The following is a 25634-nucleotide window of genomic DNA, read 5'->3' as shown; positions in this document are numbered from 1 at the left end:
TCTTAGAGATGTCCCGACCCTTAGCATATCACATACAATGTGTTGAAGGAAGCGCTATCCAATAGAAGCCTGAGTGTTATTTAGTGATGTCACCATGATCAAAAAAACGTATTTAAGGCACTACAGGAAAGGGAAAAGCCCCAAAAGCATAATAGGGCCTCTTTAAGTAGGTGAACTTATTTAATTCAAAATTGTATTTTAACACATATTTAGTCTTTAACAAATATTGGTCCTCCTGTGATTTTAATATTGCACTAGTCCATATTGCGCTGTGGATACATTTTGATTAATTGTGCAGCCTTAATGGAAGGGACTGAGAAAGTTTAGGGTCAAGACAGTAGGCCTAAACAACCAATTGTACATTGCAAATCAAATGTGCATTATTGAAATAATAAAGCCAAAACAGCTGTGAAGTATAAAACAACAATCCTATCAACATGTGTAAGAGAATATAATGACTATACAGACTCCTCCTTCTGCAACATACTTCTTCTCTGACCAGCCCGAGCTGCAGCAGTCAGAGGAATGTCTGCGTGCAGTTCAGGAACAAACTGAGGATCTTCAGTCTGCTGTCACAGAACGTGCCTGAGCAGGGCCCAGAACTGCTCAAAATGCCCTTAGGGCTTCCTTACTATTCCAACACTACACATTCAAATAGTTGAACATGAAGGAACCAATAACAACTTGAAGAGCTCAAAATTAGCCATAACTGGTTTCATATATTTCCTCCAGCACTGGTACCTCTGGATCATTGGAATGTGACTTTTTTTATGGAAATAACCGTGTAGAGGATGGGTCATAAAACAGAACACTGCAGCAGAGAAGGAGGCCGGACTCTTTTTTTATTAAATATTCTTGTGATCTCACAATGCACTCCACTGTTTTGCATAACAACATGTGATATCAGAAGGAGGCAGACATTTGGATCGAGGCTGTTTGTAATGACAGGACAGGTGCTGGAGGGGGAGGGGGGGGGGGGGGGGGGGGGGGGTGGGGGGGGGGGGGGGGTGGGAGCTTCACAGTGAAGGCATTATGTAAGTTCTAGCATTCGACTCTGTTTCACTCAGGTGAGAAATCAAAAAGATCCTCTCCCTTCTCTAACGAGGACTCTTTTTTTCTAAAAGGCGTGGTCTACATTGCTGCATTGATGAAAAATGATTAATACATTTTATTTATTTTTGACCATTGAGAAGGAAGAGTGTCCCTAATTGGCCTATTCAGCTTGAACATGTGTGCTTTGTTTCCATCATTCGAAAAAACAATAATTATGAATATATATCAAACGTGATGTCGTAAAACACCTACAATTTGCAGTTTCAAGATTTGTACTTCAATCCAAATGTGACAAGCCCACCCCACCCACCCAGGGGAACAGAAACAGTTTGCTGCAGTCACAATACCAGTAACATCACATTACATACAGAGGAAATGCACAGCAGGCTGCAGTCTGATCGACTCTAGGAAGTTTACCTCTTCTGTCTGGCCTGGGCTTCTTCCAAGAAAATCTATTTTAGTATCAAACAAACTGCAGGGCAACAGCACAAACCTCCAGTCTCTCTCTGCCCCTGCTGGCCTGATGAGAAGGATGCCTGGCTGTCATGTAAAACATCATTTTAAACAAAAGGTGTCAACAAAAGAAATATGCTCTTGCTCTATTGTGTTCTATGTCACGTATCACACCTTCTAGAAATGTGACTGAATAAAACCCGTAAAAACAGTAACCATGATAACACCAGTATGTTCTTTTTTCCAAAGCTACTGTATTTAAATAGCGACAACAAATAGGTAACGTTAACAGTTAAGAAAGTAAAGATGCTAACCGCAGCTACCGTAACGAGGAAACGGCACCTTACATGACAGACTGTGGCTATGCTAGAAAGCTAATGCTACCACTGCTGTAGACTGGCATGTTTCCAATAAACCGGTTAACATGCCGGCTTTGACAGCTTGCCAGGGCAGCTGCAATAAAGTTATCCAGCGAGAAAAATGAAATGGATTTCAACTCAGCCATGGGGCTCAACTTTTCATGGCGCCTGCCCTGTCACACAGGGTGGGGACAGGAGAGGCAGACCAGATGCTAACTGTTTCAGTTCATTTCCAGCCAATCTCACGGGATCCTGCGGCTACTGTTAGCCTGACAAGTTATCAAGTGACGGAGAGCAGGAGGGACATCAAAACGGCCTAAGTAGCGTGCGCCGTTTATGATTCTTCTAGAACATGTGTCAAAGGCTGCTTTTGAAACCGAGGACACTTACCTTAATATTTAAGTGGCGATTTCAGGTGTCTTCGCAGTAAGTGCCTTCGTTGTTCTGCGCTCCTGTGAAAGTATGGCGAACAAGGGAACGGCGCCGCCCCGAGTTTCGGGCACCCGCAGCACGTTTCCGGGAATAGGTCCGCGGCTCCGCGCACGCTGCACGCATGCAGATGACGTGAGGTGCGAGGGCGCGCTCCAAAAGATGTTATATATTTCAGAATAAATCAGAAAACCTTTATCCGTCCCACAGAGAAAACAATCCGATTATTTTATCAATGTAATTTTTTATATTTTGAATAATACTGTTAAGATTTAATGGATGTTTTTATTTCAAGAGTCTGAGTCACCACAGTATATGGAATGCTTTATCTACATATGTTTTAGTCCATTTGACAAAATGCAATATTTCAGTTGACAAATCCTATCAATGTGGCCAACTTCCACACGATTTTAAGATTGGGCGTTAGTATACATCACAATTTCAATCCTTAAAGATACTTTGACAATGGATCTTGCCAATTGATAAAAATGGTGTAGCTGTCATATTCAGAATTTCTTTCTGTGAAGGTACCATTCACACCCAAATAATATGCTATTGTAGTTTTTCTTTTAAAAGCTTGTTTTAATGGAATTAAATGAAAAGGTGTAGCTAACAAACATTTTATAGTGTAAACTTTAGTATTAGTTTATTTTTAATTCCTGGTAGCTTGATCTAAATAACTTATTAGGCTATTTTCAATTAATATCTGTGATAAAAGATTCCTAAAATTGAACGAGGTATTCATTAACCAAAGTGGGACTGAGACTTCTAAAAGTAGTAACAAAAACGATTTAGCCGTTATGCTACAGTCCCTTGGTCTGGTAAACTGAACAATAGTTTATGGTAGGAAATATAACATTTTAGAAAGAATATATGTACAGCTCTTGTTTAACAAAGAAAGCATCCCATAAATGTTAAGCAAAAAGTATACCTTTCAATGGCACTTAAACAGAATATGGTGTAAGAGTTTAAAACACGAAGAGTCTTTAAGAGTTTACACGGAAACGAAACGGAGAACGAACAAAATTCGATATCAAAGTCTTCCGTTCACACGGTATCGGCTTAAGAAACTGACCGTTTATGCTCCGCGGTGGATTTAGCAACATGTAGTTCATATAGTTCTCCATGTCCACTTGTGGCTGATGGTTGTGGTAGAGGAGCTGTAGATTTTGCACTAACATCTGAGGATGTAGCAGTAGCTACTGACCATGCTACAGCAGTGAGCAGCAGAGGTGGGGCTATGGCTTCATCGTTATCAGGAAATGATCATATAGGGCGTGCACACGGAGCCGGTTGGCCCCCCTGAGCGTTCCGTCTGCAGATCTATCCACCTTGGGACCCGTTATCATTTGAGGGGTCCGTTTCCACGGTTCCGTTACGGCCTCGTGTGAACGAATGGGCTATACGAAAGAAAAAAGTAGCAGATACAACACGAATCGTCTCCATGTAAACGGGGTCTTAGCTAACCTGACTGACATATTAAGAAATATGAGAATAGTTCAAATATGACAATATTGAGTTCATTCTTTTTGTTTTTAATTTAAAAAAAAGTTGGAACTGCATTTGTCACAGGAAGAGACATTTCTAAATGAACACCAGAAACATGATTCAATATAATTATTTATGTACAAAACCCTATGAAATATGTCCATGTGTCCAGTATACAGTACCAAATGACAGAACTTCAGCACAGAAGCTTTTTCACATAACATTAAACAGACTTGGGGACCACCAATTCAAGATTCGGTGATTCAAGAAAAATAATCCATTGTGTTTCAGGTCAACATACACTTGGAAAAGAGCACAGGAGCTGGTGTCCTAGAACAAAAAAAAATTCATAACATAAAACCGCTCCAGAAAACATGGCTACAAAAATACTGAAAAATATTAAAAACCACCAAAATATCATGGTCCATATAATAAAATGGCTTAAAAACACAACGAAAAGTGTAATAAGGTCCGATACATCGTATCTGATCAACCAGATTTAACAAAGAAAGAAAAAAGGGGCACAGGCGCATCATCCTTTCCGAGTGCTTCGAACTTTAGCTGGTGTCCATCTGAAACATACAAAAAAAAAACAGTGATTATTAAATCATCCATACATTTTTACAGTACAGGGAGAACAAATATAAAACTGTTATTTTATGCATCACGAGTACACACCTTGGCATTGTATGCATCCAACTGGGCGTCAAGCTCCTCTGCAGAAAGTTGAGGTCTTTTTTCTCTTCCTCCTCCGCCTCCTCCTCCCCGCCCTCCTCTTCCTCTGTAACCTCCACCGCCGCCACCACCACCTTGCCTTCTTTCTCTCCTTTCACCGCGATCACCCCTATCACTCTTCTCACTCCTTTCAAACTTGGGCTGTCCAAGTCTGCTGCGGTCAAACCCTCCATTTGAACTGCAAAGAGATCATAATTATTATCATTACTGGCTGCTGCTGTCACCTACTGTAAATAACTGTGCAAAGTATGCTTCCACATATTTGATGCATGCTTCTTAATATTAAGCTGTCTTTAGCTCTTTACTTTCTGTAACAATGTACATTTCTCGCTCTGTGGGACAAATACAGGTTTTCTAATTCTGAAAGGGTGACCGGTTTTTAGGGTAGTATGATGAAGCAGGCACACATATTTTAGCCACCATTAAAAGTATTAATTGGAGTATTGTATCACTCCACCAGAGTTAGACAACCCTTTTGGACAGTTATGTATGCTCAATTTAAAAAGCCACCAGACCTTAAGTAACCAGCTAAAACTAATTTTCTTATCAAGGCAACTGTCGAGCAATCCATGCAAGATAAAATGTATGTTTTTTGATTAAAAAAAAGAGAGACTGTTTGTTTTGGCAAGATAATAGAAAGTTTCCTGTCAGAAAGGGCTGGCTGACAGAAAGTAGAGCAGTGAAAATATCATAAATGCAGCACACATTTTAACTTTTTTTAGGGTATAAGATATTGATTTAGCTGCTGGTACTCCCATCAGCATCTCCAAACTAGGGACATGCATAACACCATATTCTGTGACAATAGGCCGATTAGGGATAAGAACCTCCTACAGCCCCCAAATGTCCCTTTATCTTATTAGTCTCCAATCACTGATAGACACATGTTGGGATATCGTGAATCTTTTCTGGTACTTCCCAACTACTGGTCTCAAACTGCAGACATATGACATACCTTTGTACAGATGGTCTGCTCTGTGTGTCAACGTCAGAAGTCAGCTGCTGGATTTTCATGGGACGGCCTATCAAAAGGATTACATTTCATTATTAATTCATTCTGAATAACCGATCACAATACTTAAATTCAACTTGAGAATGGAATCCTCACCGTCAAGTGGGACACCGTTATAGTGCTTCATGGCTTTGAGTGCTGCTGCGTTAGTTTCAAAGTGAACATCGGCCGTTCCTTTACTGCGCCCAGAGCGGTCGTAGTGTACAGACGCCTTCAGTAAGTCTCCAAACTCTGCAAACAATTCCTGTGGAGCAGAGTAGAAACATCAGTCCTGTTCCCAACACATTGATGCTAACAATGTGGATTCATGGGATTCAGTAAATTACCTTGACATCAGAGTCAGAGACACCAAAGTCCAGATTGGATACCAGCAGCTTGCCGTTACATTCTACACTTCTTTCTGCCACAGCGCTCTGTTGTCCTCTGCGTCCACCAGCATGCTCCTCAAACATATCATGCTGCCATTTGTCTGGCAACTCTCTGGGCTGTTGAGAGAAACATAAGAAAACTGTGTTTAGGATCCAAATGTTATGGGAACAAGCAACGATACGTCTGAAACGGATACATTTAAATGACTGGCAGGGAAAATGTGTACAAATATTTTCTCAATGGCCATTTGTTTCAGCTAATTGCAATAAACACTAAATCCTTTATATTTTACCAGTTCAGCCAATAGATTACAATTAATCTTAAACACTATACCTTTAAATGACTTCCCTACACGTCTGGAGAACCAGGCTAGGGGTTTCATCCAGTTAATCCACAAAATAGTTTATCCAAAAAAAATAATAGCTTTTAAATTCTAGGTAAAACAAAAATCATCAAGTTAGTAGAGGAAAACGTTTTAGCGGGAGAAGTGAAATAGAGTTCCTCCTCACTGAGATTTCAGATTATAGCCTCTCGAAGAACAGCTTCGGAAACAAAGCAGCCATGTTGGACAAATATCCACGGGGACACGGTTAAATGGCGCTGCCCTAATTCCTAGTAATTATTTCTGAAAATGTAATTGAACACCCTGGCATAATTTAATGTAGACAATTTAAGTCATTCGTGGTAAGTTATTTAAGTTTCTACTTCCAAGTTAGCTAGTTAGCCACACTAGTAAGGGGAAGTCCATTAAGTGTAATGCTAACAACGACCGATAAGCAGCCACGATGTACGCATTTTGAAACGCCTTACCACGCTGCTTTCATTTAAAATTTCGGTCCACATGTGAATGGTTTCTCTCTCTTACCCTGGTGTACGGTGTTGTTCTGTTGTTTCTATCACGGTTGAAGTTATTCTGTCGACTCCTGGCCGGCCTTGAAGATCCACCGGCCCGACCAGAACTTCCACCCTGCCCGGATGATCTTCCTCCAGCGCCGCCGCCACCGCCTCCGCCGCCGCCTTTCTTATTTAACTTGATAATGTCGTCCAGGGACATACTCATCTTGTCGGACATCGTGGTGCTTAAGGTTCTAGCTGGAGATGAACAAAGAACTTACGTTGACGAGACGCTGTTGTTTATGTGCTTGCTTTCTCCGGTGGCGCGGTGTTAAAACTAGCGGATGTGACGTAAATACTCTGCAGAAGTGACGATAAACCAGAAGTCCCGCCTCTTTTATTTTTCCCCCCCAAAAAACTTTATTTAAAAACTAGTAACGTTCACAGCAGCTGTACATTTTCGAATGAAATCATTTTTATTGATTGAACAGGTATTGCCGTTTTCCACACCACAGAAAAAAATATTAAACTCGAGTATCTGTAATTTATGTATTTTATACTTATAACTCCACTACATTTATTTAACAACATTAGTTAATACTTTGAAGACACACATTAATACAAAATACAAATTAACAAATCATTAGAAATAGATTCATGGATTAAAATATCCGACAGTATATTAAAGTAGTTCAAATGAGCTATACCTTCACCAACTGTATCGATAATTATAATCCAGTTATATAGCCTATATAATTGATTCTGAAATTAGTACTTTCACTTCTTGTACTTCAGTTTTATGTAGATGGTAATACTATGTACTTAGGTAAGAGTTTCAATGCATGGCTTTTTTCTCATTTAATTCACTTCAAACTAGACAATTACCTTGAAACATGCACCTTTAATTACTTTGTGAATATTGTTTTGGTGACCAGAACATTATCCACAGATGTTGATCTATCTGCACCCTGACAAGAAGGCTTAAACAGTCCCAAATGTCAAAGTATTTAAGTAAGAGTAAACAGTATGCTGTATAAACCTTCATCTACCTACTAGATAGTGATATTGAATGAGAACCGTGGTTCATTCTGATTCAGTAGGTGAACCTTTATTTGAATAAAATAGTGTGTGTGTAAATTAAACTTAAATGGAGCATTTTCTGTCAGCTCAGATTTTATTTCAGCTTTTTTAAACTGTAGTATGTGCTCATGTGTTTCATTGCTGGTGTATAGGCTACTGCCCGAACATGCTTCATGAAAGGCAGGTTTTCCTATCAATACAATCATTTCTGATACTAAATATATTGTTTTCTTCTTTACTAAGGTCACATTGTTCTCTTGTCATAATAAACTTAAGTAAAAAACACCATATTGATATTTATTTTCTCTTGTGTTTATTTGCATTGCATTTGATATTGAGGTAATCCAAAACTAACAGAAAGTAATCAGGTTACATTACCTTTATATTTTGATACTCACATTAGGTTACTGATTACATTTTTAATCAGGTAACTAGTCATTGTAACACAATACGTTTTTAAGTAACCCTCCTAACCCTGGTTGTGGATAAAGACCTTTGCATGACTCCAGCTTTTCCTGTGGATTCAACCGTCCTCGTCGTGCACGTGTCATCTTACTGTTGCTAAGGGACATTTGAATGACCTAAATCACACTGAAAACCTGTTATCAAGACACAGATGGATGGTCATAAGCCATCAAACTAAACTGTGCAGCTTGGATTTGAGAATATTTTAGATATGCTTCGTCGTGTTCCATCACTGTTGCACTGACACTGCAGTATGTTCAGAGAGAATACGTTTATTTATCAGAAAGGTTTACAAGTCCATAACATCTTTAAGTGGGATACAGTAAAAGCCAAGAAGCAGGTTTATTTTCACCTGATTCGGAGTTTGCCCAGTCATTCTAAATATGTTCATGAAGTCAATTTACATCTCATCAAGAAAACATAACTCTGACATCAGACAGCCACTCTCACAAAATGTGACACTGCAGCTCTAAATCTTTTCAGTTGCTGTTGATGTATGGCTTTTCAGGATGCTGTATTTTGTTTTGCCCGCTGCTGTTGTTGGCCTCGCTGAGCTGGTGGAGGTCCTTCAGCATGTCTGCAAACTGCTCCTCCTGTGAGCACGTACAAAACAGCCATCACTTCAAGCACTGCATACTGTCAATAAAGGGATTTCTCCAAAATACCTTCATAGTAAACACATTAGTATCATGAAAAAAAGATGCAACGAAATTAAGATTATCTTTTTTTATCTATTCCATCACAGTTCAAGGCAAAAATGTAATGACATAAAATTAATTTTAATTTCAATTTTAGGACTGCAAATAAGGATTTCATCACACAATCTGTCCAAAAACAAAATGTAAATAATAATAATTTAATGTCTGATAGACAATAACATGTATTTATTTATTTTGACATTAATATATATATATCATTAACAATCAGAAGGTTTGGGTGTTGTAGGTTGGGTAGTGCTTTGCCTCAAATCCTCCTCAATGCTTTAGCAGTACTAACTAAATCAGTAACTATATGTAACAGAACACTAGTCTTGCTTGATTTGACCTACCTTACTTGCACATGTATTTTCTATATCTGCAAAAAGTCAGTAGGTTGTACCAAAAACAAAAGATCTGACGCAAAAAAATAAGCTACACAACACTTCCCCTTAAAGCTGCAAAAACAATTACTCATAGTAAAGTATAGAAATAAACTAAATGATGGTGCAGTGTTTGGTGCAGTTGGACTGACATGTGGTTAAATAGATTAAGTTCATTATTATTTAAACTTGTGCTTTCACAATGCTTACCAGTATATTGACTCGCTCGGCTGCAGCCATGGCAACACTCAGCTTCCTCTCATCTTCCTCCCTCTCCTCCTCAATCACACCCAGCCTGTGACACACACACACACACACACACACACACACACACACACACACACACACACACACACACACACACACACACACACACACACACACACACACACACACACACACACACACACACACACACACACACACACACACACACACACACACACACACACACACACACACACACACACACACACACACACACACACACACACACACACACACACACACACACACAAATAAGAGATGCTCATGCTCGAGTCAGTTAACCACAACAGCATGTTTTTGCTACTTTGCACTTCTACCCACTACAATTCAGAGGTATAAGGTGTTATTTTACTCCACTACATTCATTTAATACCTTTAGTTACTTTGCAAAATTGGATATATATATATATATATATATATATATATATATATATATATATATATATATATATATATATATATATATATATATATAATCAACCAGCTTTGATAACACTTTCGTACTTTTACTTATACATTTTTTATTACAGTTGTAACAGAGTATTCCTACACTCTGGTACTTTTACTTTTACTTAAGTACACAATCTGAGTACTACTCCCACCTCTTAGTGCAGGCAGTATTAGGATTGTCTTAAAAGCTGAATATCTTTAGCTCTAAAATGGAACTAGAATGCATCATTTCTGTTTAGCTCTTGTACCTGAAGGCGGCGCTGGCCAGCTGCTCGTCTCTCATCGCCAGCTGATTCCGAAGATCGGTCACCTCAGCCAGCATCATTGCATTCTGGTCCTGGCTCTGGATGATGAAGTCCTCCAAACGCTTTGCCATGTCCAGCTCGCTCTCTGTCACCTGCTCTATCCCCAGACGAAGCTCTGAGAGCTCCTGAGCGTGCTGGTGTGTGAATAACAGTTTGACATTTGATTACATTTCATTTAATTAGCTACACCTTTACGCTTATCCTTTAGAACAGGGGTTATCTATCTTTTGTAACTAAGGCCCACTTTTACATTTTGAAAAGAATCTGAACACTACATACCCAAATAAATAAGAAAAAAAACCATGACAAAGATAACATATGAATAAACTGGGCTGTAAATATTTGTAATGCGCGTTCTTGTTGGTACCACAAAATCAGGAATTCGACCTGTGAAGTCCGAATACAAACTTTGAAAGAAGAATCTCAAAAACACCAACCTCAGAATCCAATCAACCAAGAGTGCTGTAGTAATATATATTGTTTTGAAAGTTCTGTCTTATTCGTGTATCATTAAATTGGGTATATACACAGCACTATCCAATTTTATCTGTGGACATGTCCATCTGTGTTTGTTAGACAAACAATTGCCAATTGAATATCATGTTTCTATTGAACTGTTATTGATAATTCCGCTAAGACGACCAACAGATGTTCCACTTGTAACTTAAAGCCGGCCCATTCAGGTGTTTGATCTTCTGAGGTAAACGGAAAAGGCCATTAGGCTTCTGTCCTTTTTGTTGGCCAACTCAGAAGTCAGCATCGCACTGATTCCAAGCCCCCACCATGTGAGTTGGGTGTTGAGGCACATCTTTGTAGTGGCCAAATGGTGGTTACAACTTTTTGGGGTTAGTCAGGTTGCTGAATACATTTCTGACATGGCAGTTTTAACCAGAAAGTGGCCATATTTGTACTACGAGTGGGCTGATTTTGATGAATTTTGGGTCGATTAAGTGTTAAGGGAGTCAAAACTTAAAAATGCTAATGCTAATTGTGCAAATTGCCCATATGCTAGTTAGTATCCGGCAGTTTCTATGTGCTGGGTACCCTTACCATCCATTTCTAACATAAAACGTTGGGGTAATCAACATTTCAGGGTTCACACTGTTGGCAAATAGACTAATTGGGAAAGAGACGTCTCCAAATCTGCGGATACTTTTTTTCTGGGTTATACTCATTACGAACACTTAAATAGCTCTTGTTTAATTACGTCTTAAAAGTAATTTTCGGAAAACAAGAACAGACCATGTCCAACTTTGACATACCCTATCCAGCAAGTTGAAGTGCTCAGTCTCAGTCTTCATCTCACTGGACTCCCTGCTCTGCATGACTTTGATCCATGGAACTGGTGCAGGGGTGCGTTTGATACTGTCACTCTGAAAAAAGAGGAAAGATAGTGCACTCAAGTTCTTCTAATGAAACATTAAAGAACAATCTTGGTGTTAACACATATGTTAAAATAAAGGGCATTACTGTTAATTGTAAATGCAACATTTCACGTATTTATTGCAGTATTTATAGCAGTGGTATGAGCATATGACCTGCTGTCAGTTGTGTAAAATAACTACATTTACTCAAGTACTGTAATTAAGTAACATTTTGAGAGACTTGTACTTTACTTGAATATCATATTTTCTTGCAACTTTGTTCTTCCATCCCATTACAATTCAGAGGTAAATGGTGTACTTTTACTCCATGACATGTATTTAATACTTCTAGTTACTTTACAGATTTAGAATAATGATGTGAAATATAATCAGATCAGACTTTAGTTCCACCTGGAGTAAATCCACAAGCTACCCTGCAGTATACAAAGTCATTACAACTAGCTGCACCTTTACCAGCTTTGAGAACACTTTAATGATCAATCATTATAAAACATATCATATATATTATTCTGAAATGGGATAATCTGCCTGCTGACCAATTCAGCCGAGCTAGTCTCCCAGTCCCTCTTTGCACTCACAGTTTTTGGGGATGAGATGAACAGTTGGTTGGTCTCCGTGTCCGGTTCATTGTCAGCGGTGGGCAGATCTTCAGAGCTCGTCTGCCTCTTCAGGGTGTGTTTGCCCTGACCAGGCCGTCTGTGTGGAGCACTCTGGGTTCTGGTCACCGGCTTCCTCTCTCTCATGCTCCTCCGAGTCCTTCCCTCCCTATTGAATTCATACATTAATTGACTAATGATGACATTTGGCAAATCTGCAAATAATTTAAGCAGTTTAATTATCCATATCTGCACTTAAAACGTTTTGTATGTATGCATCTCAAATGGAGTAATAGATAGATAGATAGATAGATAGATAGATAGATAGATAGATAGATAGATAGATAGATAGATAGATAGATAGATAGATAGATAGATACTTTACTTAACCTAACCCTGGGAAATTATTTTGTCACAGCAGCAGTGTCGTCAAGCATTACATGGTTATCGACATCTAAAAATAAACATTGGCTGAGCCGAGGAACACACATACCCGTCTCGTGGGCCTTTGGAGTCCACAGGAAGCTGCTGGAGGGAGGACTGGTGAGGGCTGAACTTGCCCAAGTCTTTAGGAGGAACATACACTGGTTTGACTTGTCCCATTTCGCTGCAAGACAAAAGCATGCCTGATTAACATTATTATTATAACCCAATATCACAAAGCATGTCTAATATTGCTGTAAATATAATATAAAGAGCATGAACACCACTTCCCATAACAATACTGCACATTACATTACATGTTACTTGTTAGACGCTTTTATCCAAAGCGACTTACATACTCAATACTGTGGACAATCCCCACAGGAGCAATTTGGGGTGAAGTGTCTTGCCCAGGGACACAACGACATGCTGACTGCAGTGGGGTTTGAACCTGTGACCCCACTGATCCCAACACCAAGGCTCTAACCACTGCGCCACACGCCTCCCACATATTCTATTTTATTATTCTAAGTACTTTGCAATAGTATACTGCACGCAGTTATTTGGTATATCCAGATTTCATGTAAATAATGTTCTATATCTTAACGTAAAATAGTGGTTATAGGCCTTATACATACCCGTTTATTATGATCCGATGTGCATCTGGACCCAGTGACTCTGTTATCTGGTTCAAAATGGAAGGCAGAGGGTGCAGCTCTTCAACTTTGTCCTAAGGGAGAAAGAAGCTTTGTTAGGTCCAATAAACTCTAAACCTGTGTTCAGTTTCTTGATATATGGAAAAGAAAAATGATGTTAAAGCAAGTTGTATGCAAACATCAATCAGGATGTAGTCAATCTGGAGCTAGTCTGACTGATTGAAAGTAAATCATTGCAAAATGTTAAAAACCAGCCCCATATCCAAAAGGTGTTGGATATAGATCCCATTCTTACTATCATGTGTCACGCTTTGTCACACAAGTTTCCTGTTTTATTTTTGAAAAGTCTTCCCCCCCCTGTGTTATGTATTTGTGTTCCTGTCTCTGTTTGAATACCTGATTCTGCTCACCTGCTGCCCTTGTGTTTTCCTGCCCTCCCCAGCTGTCTCCTTGTGATTAGTCTTGCATGTATAAGATCTGGTTTTCTCTTAGTTTTAGTCAGATCCTTGTTTTCTTTTGTGGAAGTGCTCAGTGTTATGTAGGGTGTTGTTACTTTTGATTTGCCTTTCCTTGTCCTGTGCTACCGATTAAAGGTATTTTCTGTTGAACATTAGTCCGTCTGCATTTGGGTCCACCCTGCTCTGCTCTAAACCATGATATGTTAGTAAATAAGGCTTTAAAACAGGTAATTTGTGACTTCCATCCTGTTATATTAATGTAATTAATTTGTCTGTGAGTCTCAGAATGTACTCTTGAAAACAAAATCATATAATGAAAGGACTTGTGGTTCTATCAAAACCAAGCTTACAGATCATGTACACACAGAAGTGAAATACTTTGACATTTACACTAACATTAAAAACTAATACAATTGGATGCATTAGTTTTCTGTCCTACCTGGTGTCTCTTGTAGATGATGTCCACCAGAAGGCCATGAAGCACAGCCAAGCGCAGAGGCAGATCCACGTAGCCATCGAAGGAAGACATTGGGATTTCTGTTTCTATATTTGACACTGTTTGTAGAAAACCCCTCATTCCATCCCAGTGCTGCTGCAGGAATTCATTCATGAAGAGCATGTACTCCTCCTTCTCTCCAAACCTAAACCATAAATACATATTTCAGACACTGAAGCCCCTTTAGGTAAACCAAGAAGATTCTTTATCCTCGTTATATTTGTATTGCCACTCACAGGGTGAAGTTGGCCAGATTTTGGATGACTTTGGCTGTCAAGGTGAGGGTACGCAGAATGTTTGTCTCTGGATAAGCCTGTGTCAGCCCGAACAGAGAAGGACTCAGGATAGCAGGACATAAGAATCGGAGGAAGAGGGAAGCAGAGATGAGACGCTGGCCAATCTCTGGTCTGCCCTGGTCTTCACACAGCTCAACCCAGCTGGAGAAGATCTTGTTTAACTCTTCAGGAAAGGGTCTGCAAGAAAGAAATCAAGCATCAGTTTTTTTAATTACATTTTTCATCAGAACCTAAACATTCAATATTTGATGTTGGAGCTATACAGTGAATTATGTTATTTAGCAATTAAACATTTATTTCCTAGCTGTTATTTGATAATATTAATTTAATCATTATTTATCGTCATTATTTATGCTTTTATTTTGAAGGAGGTTTTGGGCACCGGGTTAGTTGGGCACCATGATGATTATGTATATATTGGACACAGGTGGTGGTGGGATTGGCGCACCAGATTGAGTTTATGTTTTTTTACCAGAGAAAAACATAGGAAATGCCACAGGGGAAACCATTGTGCTTTATGTATTGTATTATTGAAATACTACAAAATAAAACAGACGAAAGGATATTCTTCCCTGAACATTGAAAAGTTTTCCTGCGTAAGATTTGCTTACTGGTGTCAGTTTTATTTTGAGTTATATTTCTGCTTTATTTCTTTATTTAGCCGCTACATTGGATATGTTGTGTCTTTTTCTATGATGAGTTCTGTTATTTTACCCATGGGTCTCCACAATCTTCTGCACCACCTCCTCACAGGCTTCCATCAAGTGCTTCTGGTTGTTTGGCAATTCAGAGGCAGAGCATTTACGAGGGTCAACTTCACAGTTCTCCACGGAGGTGTGAAGACGGTTGATGAAGTCCCCTGCAGGGAAAGATATAGCACAGAGTTCAGGAAAAAAACGAAACACCTACCAATACCAATTAGGAGAAGCCACTGAGCTACCCCACCTAGTGTGACGATCAGGTACTTCTGTCCAACCAGCTTCATATATTCATCTATGGCTTTAGTGGCCAATGTGTTCTCTCTGAAGATCAATGCCTCCCTCTCTCCAAGACGCTCCACCTCCGCACTGCCCAGATCAAGGAGGAACTCCTGAAGCATAACAATTACATGTATGATTAAACCTTTTTGTTGTATTTTCTTTATTGGGTTATGAGTTCATTTGTCATATGCATTTTCTTTGAGACTCTACCTTAGCTTTGCCAATGCTCTGCAGTACATGGACCAGAGCCCCTGCCAGCTCTTCCTTCTCCTTCACATTCAGCAGAGGTTCCAGGTTTCTGCACATCTCAACATAATCCACCGTCACATACTCAGCAAACTCTTTGTATTTCTCCATGGGCTGCACTTGCAAGTTCTGAAAACGGGCCTTGATGCGGAGTGAAGCCTGTGGCCCCAGCTGTTCTTTGGTCCCAGCTGTGCCAGAGGACTTGTATGGAGTAATGGGATACCACTTCTCCTGATAGGTCCTCCCTCGGATCTCAGGTAAAGGTATGGCCACACTGCCCAGTGGGTGCAGGCTGGATTCATCTCGGGAGTGGCGCTTTTTCTTGGGGTCTTCTTCTCTGAAGAGGTGCAGGGTGATTTGGGAGACACATGGCAGGTTGTCTAGCTCAAAGAATTCCCCCCAAAATAACTGACACCCTCCAGCTGCACTTGCCCCGATGCCTCCTGAAAACCCAGAAGAGTTGTCCCCTGCCACGTTGGAGCGGTGAGACGGTTTATCAACAATCCGGCTGCTGGTCCGGGCAAACAGGGTACCGTCTAGGTGCAACTCACAGTAATAACTCCGTTTGGGAGGCAGATCCTTAGCTTCATTTATCCAAAGACACAAGGAGTTCTCTGTGCGCTCGATGTTATCCTGTGAACAATGATGCAGGGTATTTTTTTAGGATTATGATTTAGCATGACACATTTTCTGAACCAAAGGCTAACTTCTTACCTTGTTTGGCTGGGCAACCCTTCTCAAGTCTTCAATCCAACGATCACGTTGGGCAGCTGAGCAGCAGCCAAAGCAGTGGGTGTTCTCAGAGTTTATCACCTATAAGTAGGGGAGAGTGGAGAAAGATGAGCCAATTTTTACTTATGTTGTCCTCTAGGCAAGGAAAAACAAGATAGAAGTCAAATGAAAACAACGACCTTTACTTTAGGATGTCTTCTGTCAATCAACATTAAAATAATGCATCTATCACATAATCATGCAAATATTACTTCCAAAAAAGTGGTCTGTGGCTTGACTTGCCCCATTCAAGGGGTACATTGAGCCATCTGGGAGTAAATTGACCAATTGACTTTCACAAGTTCGCCATGTGCTTCTCTCCATCAAAGCCAAATAGAAGTGATGGGTGCTTCCTGAATTTATGGTCACATGGCAACAAATGTGAAGAGTTGCCTAGATACAGGGGGTGGGGGAACTTACCCACTGGCTCATCTAACCCCACCCTCCACAACATAAAAGCCAACAAGACTATGTTAGCCTTACTTGGATAGAACGTTTATTTTATCGACACACTGGAGGCACTCTATGATGCTCCCTAGGATACTTAAGCAGTATAGACACAATGCAGAAGTGAAGGTACCTCAAAGCAGTACTTCTCCCCCAAAATGGAGCTGTGGACCGGCCTGATGACAGTGTTGGTGTCTGCACTCAGATCTAGACTCCCCAATGCGCTGACTGGAATTGACACAGACTCCCGAGAACCATAGTGCCTTAGAAAAAAGTACAAAAAGTCAGTCAGAATGGAGTCAAATTCCATGACTTGTCAAGGGTAATAAATGTTCTTTTACCTTTCAATATCCATTGGACTCTAGCTCTATCTACAACTTTCACAAAATGCTGGTACTAAGGTTACATGAATATATATTATTTGATATACAGTATGTCATGATAGATTAGAATCTTGTCTCTCTTCTATAAAAAAAAAAGGCCTAGTAGAGATCTCATTGATAGCCATTACATTTTGTGAAGACATTCATGGTCCCCAGAGGATGTAGCATACTGACATGGTAAACATGATATCTTCTAAACATTGTGAGCTTGCTGACGTTAGCATGAAGCTTAGCCTCACAGATAGGATAGTGTGACTTGTTTTTTCCCTGTCAGGTTTTGGACAGTACAAGAGCACAATGAATAGGCAACCGTTACTTCACTGTTAACCCAACATTGATTTAAAAAACAAATCAAAGTCAACAAAATTATGCACTTTAACCTTTTATTCATGTCAAATATAAAGTTTGGTAGCACAGAGCCAACACGACATAAAAAAACGTTTGAACGTCTAAGCACTTCACTTTGTTTGCTTTCACAATCATTACAGTGCATATTACCTGCTTCCTTTTAGACCTATGGGGTTCAGTTGGGTGGTGCTATTCCTCTTGGCCCTGTTCTCAAGACGTCGCTTGATCAACGCCTGAGGGCAGATAAGGCAAGCATGATGTATCACAACAATTATGTTTAACGTCAACAGGATATGCATACGTAGTAGAAAGATTGGTATCTCCTCTGTGTACAATACTCACCCTGACACCGCCATCTTGGTTCTTGGGTCGTGGGCCGCCCGGTGACCCCACGTGGTCAGGGCTACATTCTGAGTATTGGAAAGAGATCATTTGTACATATTGTTTTTATTTATTCCTGGTAACATGTTATAGTTTGAAAAAAAGCCAATCATACACTTATGCATACAATTCCAAATTGAAGATAAAGATCAATACTGGCACTCTTTGGGTTCAAACTCTTTTCTCAAAATCCTGTGTCGTCAACTGAGTAAACTCTCAAAACATTACTCAAAGCTTAGCAAATACATTCAGATTAAGCCATACAGGATGTGGTATTCAGCTGGACCTGCAGCAATCTTAGTGAAATTAACTAGTTGGCTATACATTCTTATTATTGAAACCCATTTAAAGCAGTAGAGAGGATGAAATAAGAAAAACAAATACTGCCATGATTTTACCCTGAATTTTGCAACCCTTCTCTTATAAGATTAGAATATCTTTAAAGTCAACGATGTGAATTAAGAAGTTAACAATGCAGAGTTCTGTAAGAAAGATTTTCATTTTTCTTACCCAAAGCCCCACCACAAACAATCCAGCGTCTAAATCCCATCATTTAGTCCAGAGGTGTGCCACAGTCTTGTTACTTCGGTCCCTGTCCCTTTAACATTTCCCTCCTTTCTTCATTAACATATATTGATGGTGACACTAAGCCAACTAGCCAAAAACAATACAGTATCAGTCTCTTCCACCGTGCAGCTTCTTCTTAGCAAGGAGCCAGAGTAGAATGGAAGCTGACTCTGCCCATTGGACTGCTAGAACAACCCAGTGAGATGTTATCTTCCCCAAAAAACTTAGAGGAAGTTATTTTGTCAGTCACTCGCACGCATAAACATTCAGCTATTTCCTCTGTGACTGCAGCATCATACTCAGTGTTGCTGTGATGTCAGTAGCTGTAACGCTGGTCATCCAAATTCCCTATGCTTGGCTTATTGTTACATTTTAAAATGCATGATTTTGTTGTTTAATTTGCTTAAAGGAGTTTATTTCTTGATTATGAAACCGTTTGAATGTAATGATGTGCACTTTTATTGTCATTACACAGTACAAGTACTATGTAATGAAATGGTTGCATTTGACCCATCCTAGTGTTAGGAGCAGTGGGCTGCCATTATGTACGGCGCCCGGGGAGCAGTGTAGGGAACGGTGCCTTGCTCAGGGATACCTCGGTAGCACTTGGTCTTGCTGGGACTTGAACTGGTGACCTTCCAGTTGCTAAGCCAAGTCCCTATGGACTTCGCCCCTCATATATGATTAATATCAATACATGTATAGACCAAAGGTTTTTCCTTTGTCTACATTTACACAAGTTAAGTCTCCAAGTGAGTAGTAGTACTCAACGTTAGCATAGTAATGAAGCCAGTGGACATTATTCTTTAAAAAATAAAAATGTTATGTCATATATTTTGTGGTGAAGGCTGTCACTGAGGTATGATCAACATGGGATACAAATCAATATATTCATTTAAGTTGGTGGCTTAAGCAAGGCAAGCTAACATTTTGGGTAACCTTTTATGAATTTTGCTAACGTTAGCTACATTTGGGTACACAATTGACCTTCATTTGTATGAAATTTAGAGGCCAGGCCAATGAAGTGAGTAAACCTACTAAATACCCAAGTCTTTCCTTCACTTCCAAAAAAAAGACCCTGTCCTGCCAGAACAAGATTCTTGGGACACAAGGCAGGGGTGCTCATGGGAGTTGCAGTCTTTCTCCAAAGGCGCCGCCAAAATCAACACCGAAAATAAGAATACCTTGTAGTAGCTTTAAATATGTAAATGTATTAACCTGTTTCCATATCTGCGAGGTTCTGCATGCTGTGTGCCGACAGGAAGCTGCTGATACGGTTTCGGGTCCACATCGTTGGCTAAGAAAGACACACAAACACAAACACGTATTTGTCAGCGGATGTTTAGTGCTTTCCCCTCTCTTTTAGTCAAAAATGTTCATGTTTTCTACAGGTTGAGTGAGTTTTGGTGAATCATGTGTGTGTATGTGTGTTGGTACCTCTTCCTCTGGAGATATGATAATTTGTCCATCTTCAAGAATACAGCTGCTAATGTCCCATAAGGGCACCTCCTGGTGCGGGGCCCATTGTTGTCTTAGGAGTTCAGCGGGTCCAACCCCACCCACACCTGGCACACCAACAGACACATTGATATTCCTCACTATAGATTTGACACAGTTGCATGTGGTTTACCCGCACCCAATAATCCCATTCTGGTAAATAAATGACAATATACTTCCTCACACTTTGGAAAACCAACTATAGTTAAATCAAATCAGGACTTCACAGGGACTTAATTGCTGGCACACGCTGGCTCAATTATGGCATGGTGGTACTTATCTCGCACAGAACTTGGTCACTCCCATTAGTGAAGTTGCTGGGGTAACTGATGCTATCGCTCTCTTTTCATGACACACCAGGATGAGAGAGCTGCACACATCCTGTGGTTCCTCTGGCGTTTTTGTTTTGTTTTGATGAATATGCCCTTCAACATATATTTTAATGGCATTTTAGGTTGAAATGTTCTCTTTTATAATGCGCTTAACTTGCATGATGTTTTACTTAGTAGCCTATAGATTAAAGGGGCCCTGTTATGCTCGTTATTAGGTTCATATTTGTGTGTAGTGTCTCTACTGTGACATGTATTTTTCTCATGCTGCCTGTGCTGCAGCACCTCTTTTCACCTTCTGTGAAACCAGAGCCCAGTCTGCTCTGATTGGTTAGCTGGCCGGCTGAGTTGTGATTGGTCAACCGCTTAGAGATGATATCAATAATCAATATTTTAATAAGGATTACAATTTATTTTACAGTTAAACCTATAGCTGTGTGTTGTGTATTTCCTAGTTTTTTTGGTAAACTTTGACAAGGTCTAATTTTCTGAAATTATCCCAACGTGAGTTGAGATTCCTGATGTCACTAAAGGGAAGGTCAACATTACTTTTTACTTCTGTGATAGACAGCAGGTAGGGTAACTTCCTCAAATATAGCTGTAGGTTTGGATAACTAATGTATTGGTACTAAATAAAAGGTATATTGACCTTATTCAACCATTCATTTACTTTGTCTGTAGGTTTTGAATTAGATTTCTCCACCGTTTTTAAAACAAGGAGCCACCATAGACTGTACATGGAGCCTCACACCTCAGTGCCATACAGTGCAAATTGTTCAATTATGCATCTTTTCTAAACGCTTTGATTTCCTCCTCCGCAGAGCGGATGTTTCCTGTGAGAGCGGTTTGTAAGTTCTGGGCCTTTTCTCAGCAGTTTTGACCTTTTTTGGAAACTGACAGCAGTCATTTAGAAAGTCTGGGTTCTGCTAAAGTCTGTTTCAGTGGGAAAGAAAATGGCCATAGATTCTGATGTTTGAATGGCTTTCTCTGTCTGTTATGTGGACCGTATGAAGAATAGTTGTTACTTTTGTTATGACAAATTGAGATCCTAAATAAAGCATACATTATAAAGATGATCTGCGTCAACCAGACTCTTGATTTCTCTGTTTAAAATTGACTTGAAACTTAAGCCCCCTTTCCAGGCCTAAAGGAGAATTTGACACAAATACCATCACCTTATTTTAATGTATATATAGTAAATTATCTATTTTTAATACAACTGATATTTAATGGACCCAAGCCAGTGGAAGAACAAACCACTTAGCATTTTTATTAAGACTGTAAGATGCATTTTCCCTGTTTTTGTGTGTATGAATTGTACGGTGATTTACGGTTATTTTAATAGCCAGTGCCAAAGACACATTTACAAGAAAGTATTCTGAATCTGAATATTGCTGATCTCCTCCATTCTTGCTTCACACTTACACAGAACTCTGATTTGAACATGTGATTGGTCATATGTCTATAAACCTTTAGACAGTAAGTAGCTTTTTGAGGTAACAACGCATTGACGCAGACCCTCCTTTATATCTGTATATGTCATCAAGCCTTATGACAGTCAACTTACTGGAAAACTGTGTTTACTAAATAAACGCTATGATGTTTAATTGAGCTGCTGGTGTATGTGGTTTAAGATACCCTTGTATCACATAGACTGTACAAACGAATCAATCTGAATCAATCATAGGTTTTATATTTTTTCTGAGATCAGCTCTTTTGCGTGAAAGCTTTTAAAATGAAGAACCCAAAGTAGTTTTTCCATTGATCTCTAGCTTTTATATGGATAGTTTCATATAATTTAATCCCAGGGTTATTAAACTAATATAGTTTTTTAACTAAAAGATTACCTAAGTTCCTCTTTAGGGTTGTCTTTTTAAAGTTTGTCAGCTTTTTGAAGGGTGTGTCGTGTTGTTCTCTTGCATCTCTTACAGGCTGAAACACTGTTCACAGTTGGCTATGAATCATGTCTCGTTGGGAAAACAGTCACACGCACAGCACCCACTATTAGTATGTGACTGAATGATACAACCTAGTGAAAGGAAATCATGCTTTAACCGCATGGGGTAACCATTTTGCTGCATGAATCCAAAATGTGTATTTACATTTGACTATAATTTGATGTATGTATTAACAGTGGTGTAAAGTAACAAAGCACACTTACTAAAGCACTGTACTTAAATAAAGTGTTGAGGTACTAGTACTTTACAAGAGTATTTAAATGTTTTGCTACTTTGTAGTTCTACCCCACTACAATTCAGAGGTAAATCGTGTACTTTGACTCCACTACAGTGATTACATAGCTTTAGTTACTTTACAGATGTGGATGAATGATGTGAAATATAATCAAGTCTTAAATCAGACTTTAGTTCCACCTGGAGTCAATTCACAAGCTACCCTGCAGTATACAAAGTCATTCAAACTAGCTGCACCTTTACCAGCTTTGAGAACACTTTCATGATCAATCATTATAAAACATATCATATATATTATTTTGATGGGCCAACCAGCAGAATGAGTACTTTTACTTTTGGTACTTTAAGTATATTTCTCCTTTCGATTGATCTCAAACATTACACTGTTATATAAAGTTTGCAGGTTAGGTGGTGTTACCTTGCAGTAGTGACGGGGTGCTGTTCCGACTCTGCAGCCTGGGCCTCTTCAGCTTCTGGGACACAGTCCTCAGGTACTTTTTCAGGAGGGCCCCCCCGCCTGCTCTCTGTGCGGGGTCCGGGGAGGTGACCCCTGAGCTCTCTGCTGCAGCAGATGCTGAAGCTGCATGAGGTTGGGGGCTAGAAGTGGAGGAGGGGGACAGGGCAGCGAACAGGGACCCCGGGGGCTCAGACAGAGCTCTTCTGAAGGGGTTCTTCCTGGGGCCTTTCTCCGGCTTGGCCCCCTCTCCACCTTTCCCCCCGTGCTTGTCTCCGGGGTCTTCGCTCAGGGCCTTGCGCCAGTTTTGCATCTTGCTCCATTTGTTGGTGGAGGCCTTCTGAATCCTGTCTAGTGTGGATGTGGCAGAAGCTGCTGCTCCTTCTCCATCTTCTTTCACTTCATCCAGCGCTCCCTTCGAGCCGGTGTGCCACTTGTACGTGTTCAGGGGGTCGGGGGTCTCAGGGGTCTGTCCCTCCACAGGAGAATCCTTTTCCTTCCCCGGTGACCCCTGTTCCTTCGGTGGTTGTTGAGCTGCAGGCTCTAGATCTTTCTCCTCGGTGCCCATTTCACATTCAATTTCTGTCTTTTCTCTCAAGGATGCATCAATCAAAATTAAAATCCCTTCATAGGAGACCTCGCCTGTTTCCTCTCTGATTGACTGCTATGTTGTGAGAGCTAAGGATGACAAAGTGCCTTCACTGGTTCTGTCTCTCTGCTTCTCTCGTTTCCTGTCTTGCAAAATGCGGAGACAACATGCGCCTCGCTGCTCCGGGTGCTTTGCTACAGCGCCCAGCTCATCTCACACGCCTGCTTCCTCATAACATGCAACCGAGAAGTTCACTTTTTAACAGGAATATCACAATTTATTTATGTGCTTTATGCTTTCACCCAATACTTCCCTACTTCCTCACTTCCTGTTCTGCTTTTATGTCTAAGGTTAGCTTCCTAATTAAACTCTCATGTCTTCTAACAGATGTCAGTATTTTCTTGGTAAAGACTCAAAACTCAGAGATGTTTCTTAAAGTGCGATTTGATGGAGGTAGTTCTTCACCATGAAGGAGCTTGTCTGTCATTTTTCAGTCATTTAGTCGCACTATGAGTATGAGAAATGTGGTTGTACATCCTGAGTTCATATAAATGATGGAGGATGCAATTTCATTTCTAAACCTTACTCCCCTAATTTTCCCAAGATACTTACTGATTAAAAAAGTTAACAAATCAACAAATCAATACTTTCACTACACTTCAAATACATAATTTCTGTGTTCAGAAATATACGTGAAGTAATTTGAATTGCATACATAACCCTGGATAAGATTTCTCATATCTAATCAATTTTTGGCGGGGATTTGTTGTGATAGAAAACAAATATCGTCTGTGACTTGTATTGATTCCCAGATCAATATGGAAGTCCATAGGTAATAGAGTAAAAGTGCACTTGTAATCAGATACCTGTGGGTGTGTGGACTGTTGACTGTTAAGATCAGTTTCCTGTTGAGGCGAGGCTGTGCTTCCTGTTTGCTCCATTTGTCAGACTGTGAAAACCACTTCCTGCTGCTTGCTCTCTGCTCTCTGCTCTCACACACCTGCAGGATGCTTCTGTGTCACCATCAATGCCATGTTGCCTGATGGTGAAATACAAGTGGACAGCAAGATATTGATAGACTGCAGCACTCTTCATATTGTGACAATATTTACATTTTCAAATGTAAAGGTACAAGTGCTTACTGCTTGATTTAAACCGGCCTCTTTATGCCAACATTTGGCTCAATATTTGTGTACAAACTGCTTAATGCAAAAATACATTCATAAATGCAAAAATACTATTTATTTTATTTTATTTGTGAAGAATCCGTTTTTGGAAGTCACTGTGAGTTACATTGTGTCTTGTTTTATGGAGGCCCTCTGGTGGCTATGTTTTGGTATTGATATTATTTATGACATTTTATTTGAAAGTGCATTGACTGTAGTAGAGCAATGATAGAAAATAACAGTAATAATAATAATATTATTAATCCTTCACCCCCCAACTCTCTCTACTCTCCGTTCACCCTTTCACCCTCGCACACCCTCCTGGAGTTCGACCACATGAAGGAGATACAGAGGGTTGGCACCAAGTCCTTCCTGGAGATCAATGACAGCAGGGGTTGGCAGCATGTCCTTTACCCCCGCCCCTCAACGACGCCCACCACAATCACCGAAGCAGAGACGCGCACCATCTCCCCCGTCTTCATCACCGTGCCTACGTCAACCACCTCCCCCCCTTCAAGACAGCATCTGCGGTCACCGAAGCCTGATAAGAATGTGTATGTACGAAACGCAACAAACACTTACTGATATGTGCTGGGT

General features: G+C 40.1%; 3 protein-coding genes across 3 annotated transcripts in view; all 3 read right to left on the bottom strand.

Annotated features, from left to right (window-relative positions):
* The window catches only part of LOC117482388 (rho GDP-dissociation inhibitor 1-like), a 14971-nt gene extending 12551 nt beyond the window's left edge, over positions 1-2420 (bottom strand). Inside the window, exon 1 of the mRNA XM_034130507.1 lies at positions 2256-2420. The gene's annotated coding sequence lies outside the window, so the exon portion shown is untranslated. The remainder of the gene's footprint in view (positions 1-2255) is intronic.
* Positions 2421-3813: 1393 nt separating this feature from the next.
* On the bottom strand, positions 3814-7096 carry LOC117482379 (THO complex subunit 4-like). Its single transcript, XM_034130496.1, has 6 exons — positions 6764-7096; positions 5856-6014; positions 5626-5773; positions 5473-5539; positions 4461-4695; positions 3814-4354 (listed from the first exon to the last, which is right to left on the bottom strand). Exons 1-6 carry the CDS (start codon positions 6968-6970, stop codon positions 4340-4342), a joined length of 831 nt encoding a protein of 276 aa, XP_033986387.1. The 5' UTR covers positions 6971-7096; the 3' UTR covers positions 3814-4339.
* Positions 7097-8528: 1432 nt separating this feature from the next.
* On the bottom strand, positions 8529-24082 carry rasal3 (RAS protein activator like 3). The gene is made up of 19 exons (XM_034130486.1): positions 23247-24082; positions 20248-20375; positions 20029-20107; positions 18205-18272; positions 18013-18095; positions 17265-17394; positions 16628-16726; positions 15878-16546; positions 15633-15777; positions 15402-15546; positions 14628-14864; positions 14335-14536; positions 13420-13511; positions 12852-12965; positions 12341-12527; positions 11640-11750; positions 10321-10511; positions 9566-9650; positions 8529-8870 (listed from the first exon to the last, which is right to left on the bottom strand). Exons 1-19 carry the CDS (start codon positions 23848-23850, stop codon positions 8757-8759), a joined length of 3483 nt encoding a protein of 1160 aa, XP_033986377.1. The 5' UTR covers positions 23851-24082; the 3' UTR covers positions 8529-8756.
* Between the last annotated feature and the right edge of the window lie 1552 nt (positions 24083-25634).

This window comes from Trematomus bernacchii, unplaced genomic scaffold (assembly GCF_902827165.1).
Source record: "Trematomus bernacchii unplaced genomic scaffold, fTreBer1.1, whole genome shotgun sequence".
In the NCBI taxonomy this organism is placed as follows: Eukaryota; Metazoa; Chordata; class Actinopteri; order Perciformes; family Nototheniidae; genus Trematomus; species Trematomus bernacchii.
Note: the sequence above shows the minus strand (reverse complement) of the source record. Positions and strands in the feature narration are given on the sequence as shown.

Bases quoted from the DNA above. Each gene is read 5' to 3' on its own strand.
- LOC117482379 (XM_034130496.1), bottom strand. From the start codon at position 6,970: ATGTCCGACAAGATGAGTATGTCCCTGGACGACATTATCAAGTTAAAT. The intron at 6,015-6,763 runs GTAAGAGAGAGA...TTCTCTCAACAG, and splicing joins GAACAACACCGTACACCAGG to CCCAGAGAGTTGCCAGACAA. The intron at 5,540-5,625 runs GTGAGGATTCCA...TCCTTTTGATAG, and splicing joins TAACGGTGTCCCACTTGACG to GCCGTCCCATGAAAATCCAG.
- rasal3 (XM_034130486.1), bottom strand. From the start codon at position 23,850: ATGGGCACCGAGGAGAAAGATCTAGAGCCTGCAGCTCAACAACCACCG. The intron at 14,537-14,627 runs GTGAGTGGCAAT...TTTATGGTTTAG, and splicing joins AATCTGGCCAACTTCACCCT to GTTTGGAGAGAAGGAGGAGT. The intron at 10,512-11,639 runs GTATGTCAAAGT...TTCACACACCAG, and splicing joins ACTTCAACTTGCTGGATAGG to CACGCTCAGGAGCTCTCAGA.